Here is a 1,915-nt window from a genome sequence, read left to right on the forward strand (position 1 = left end):
GTTGTACTCCCGGGGGTAGATTTTCTGCCTGCGCTTCAGGTTCCGGGCCAGCAGGTCTTTGCGGCAGATTTCCGTCATGCCAGGGAAGTGGTTGATTTTCTGAAACGGAGCGAATGCGTTAAACTACCCCCCAGAGGAAGCGGCTGTTCCTGGGGCCTGGGCATCCAGAAAGCAGTGGAGAAGGACTGGGAAGGTCAAGGTCGAAGTCAGTGGAGGTCAACACTACCGAGCACCCCAAGGAGAAAACAGGGAGATCCCCTAAGGCAGCCTCTCCCCAAAACACACATAACCCTGAGGTGAGCGAACGAGGGGTAGTGAGCAGGGGCTAGACAAGATTTTGGTCCTTCTAGACCAGCGGTTCTCAAGCTGTGGGTCGCGACCCCTTTGGGGGTCGAATGACCCTTTCACAGGGGTCGCCTAAGACCATCGGAAAACACATATATAATTACATATTGTTTTTGTGATTAATCACTATGCTTCAATTATGTTCAATTTGTAACAATGAAATTGGGGGTCACCACAACATGAGGAACTGCATTAGGAAGGTTGAGAACCACTGACCCTTATAACATCCCTCAGACCACCAGGGACCAGTCCTGTAAGAATAACTGGTGTGCCGAAACCGGTTTGGCTCAGTGGATAGAGCGTCGGCCTGCGGATGGAAAGGTCCCAGGTTCGATTCCGGTCGAGGGCATGTGCCTGGGTTGCGGGCACATCCCCAGTGGGAGATGTGCAGGAGGCAGCTGATCGATGTTTCTCTCTCATCGGTGTTTCTAACTCTCTATCTCTCTCCCTTCCTCTCTGTAAAAAATCAATAAAATATATTTAAAAAAAAAAAAAAGAATAACTGGTGTGTAACAGGCAAATGAGAAAACATTTCCCCAAAGAGAAAAGGAAATTAGGAACCGGCCCAGGGCATGCACTGCCATGGCACCCCCAGAGGGCACGGCATTGCCCGGCAGCCCGCTGGAACCCTGCTACTGCCCCCTGCCCCCAGTGTGGGAGGCAGCACCGCCACCGCTCTGTGCTCTCTCGCTGGCTCACCCAGTGATTGATTACAGAGAGGGAGGGAGAGATAGAAACATCAGTAATGAGAGAGAATCATGGATCAGCTGCCTTCTCCACGCCCCCCACTGGGCATGTGCCCGGACCAGGAATCGAACCGTGACCTCCTGGTTCACAGGTTGATGCTCAACCACTGAGCCACACCAGCTGGGCTGTCTTTGAGGATTTAATGAGGGAAGAACGTAAAGGCAGTGTCTGTCTCTGGCTCTTCTCGTTGTGGGATTGGTTAGTCTCGTTAATGGGGAGGCTTATTGTAAGGCTTCCCCTAAAAATATGCTTGTAGACCAGTGATGGTGAACCTGTGACACGCGAACTCATTTTTTTGGTTGATTTTTCTTTGTTAAATGGCATTTAAATATATAAAATAAATATCAAAAATACAAATCTGCCCTAACCAGTTTGGCTCAGTGGATAGAGTGTCGGCCTGCGGACTGAAGGGTCCCAGGTTCGATTCCGGTCAAGGGCATGTGCCTTGGTTGCGGGCACATCCCCAGTAGGAGTGTGCAGGAGGCAGCTGATCTATGTTTCTCTCTCATCGATGTTTCTAACTCTCTATCCCTCTCTCTTCCTCTCTGTAAAAAACCAATAAAATATTTTTAAATATATATATATAAATCTTTGTTTTACTATGGTTGCAAATATCAAAAAATTTCTATATGTGACACGGCACCAGAGTTAAGTTAGGGTTTTTCAAAATGCTGACACGCCGAGCTCAAAAGGTTCGCCATCACTGGTGTAGACCCTTTTCAGTTATTTTATTGCTTAACCACCACAAAGACCCAGGTAGGGATCACAAAATACCAAGGAGATCTTATAATTCTTTTTTTGGAGAACCCTTGGGTCCAACTTT

General features: G+C 48.3%; 2 protein-coding genes across 2 annotated transcripts in view; both read right to left on the reverse strand.

The window, feature by feature from the left end:
- NGRN (neugrin, neurite outgrowth associated) overlaps positions 1-1,915 on the reverse strand; it is a 20,983-nt gene that overhangs the window by 15,752 nt on the left and 3,316 nt on the right. The gene's annotated exons all lie outside the window — the stretch shown is intronic.
- Positions 1-1,915, reverse strand: part of LOC102418848 (tubulin polyglutamylase TTLL13P) — a 15,717-nt gene that overhangs the window by 10,153 nt on the left and 3,649 nt on the right. The window contains exon 5 of the mRNA XM_023747456.1: positions 1-99. This exon is cut by the window's left edge and continues 28 nt beyond it. Coding sequence (XP_023603224.1) covers positions 1-99 — 99 coding nt within the window. The remainder of the gene's footprint in view (positions 100-1,915) is intronic.

This window comes from Myotis lucifugus, unplaced genomic scaffold, assembly GCF_000147115.1.
Source record: "Myotis lucifugus unplaced genomic scaffold, Myoluc2.0 scaffold_883, whole genome shotgun sequence".
Lineage (NCBI taxonomy): Eukaryota > Metazoa > Chordata > Mammalia > Chiroptera > Vespertilionidae > Myotis > Myotis lucifugus.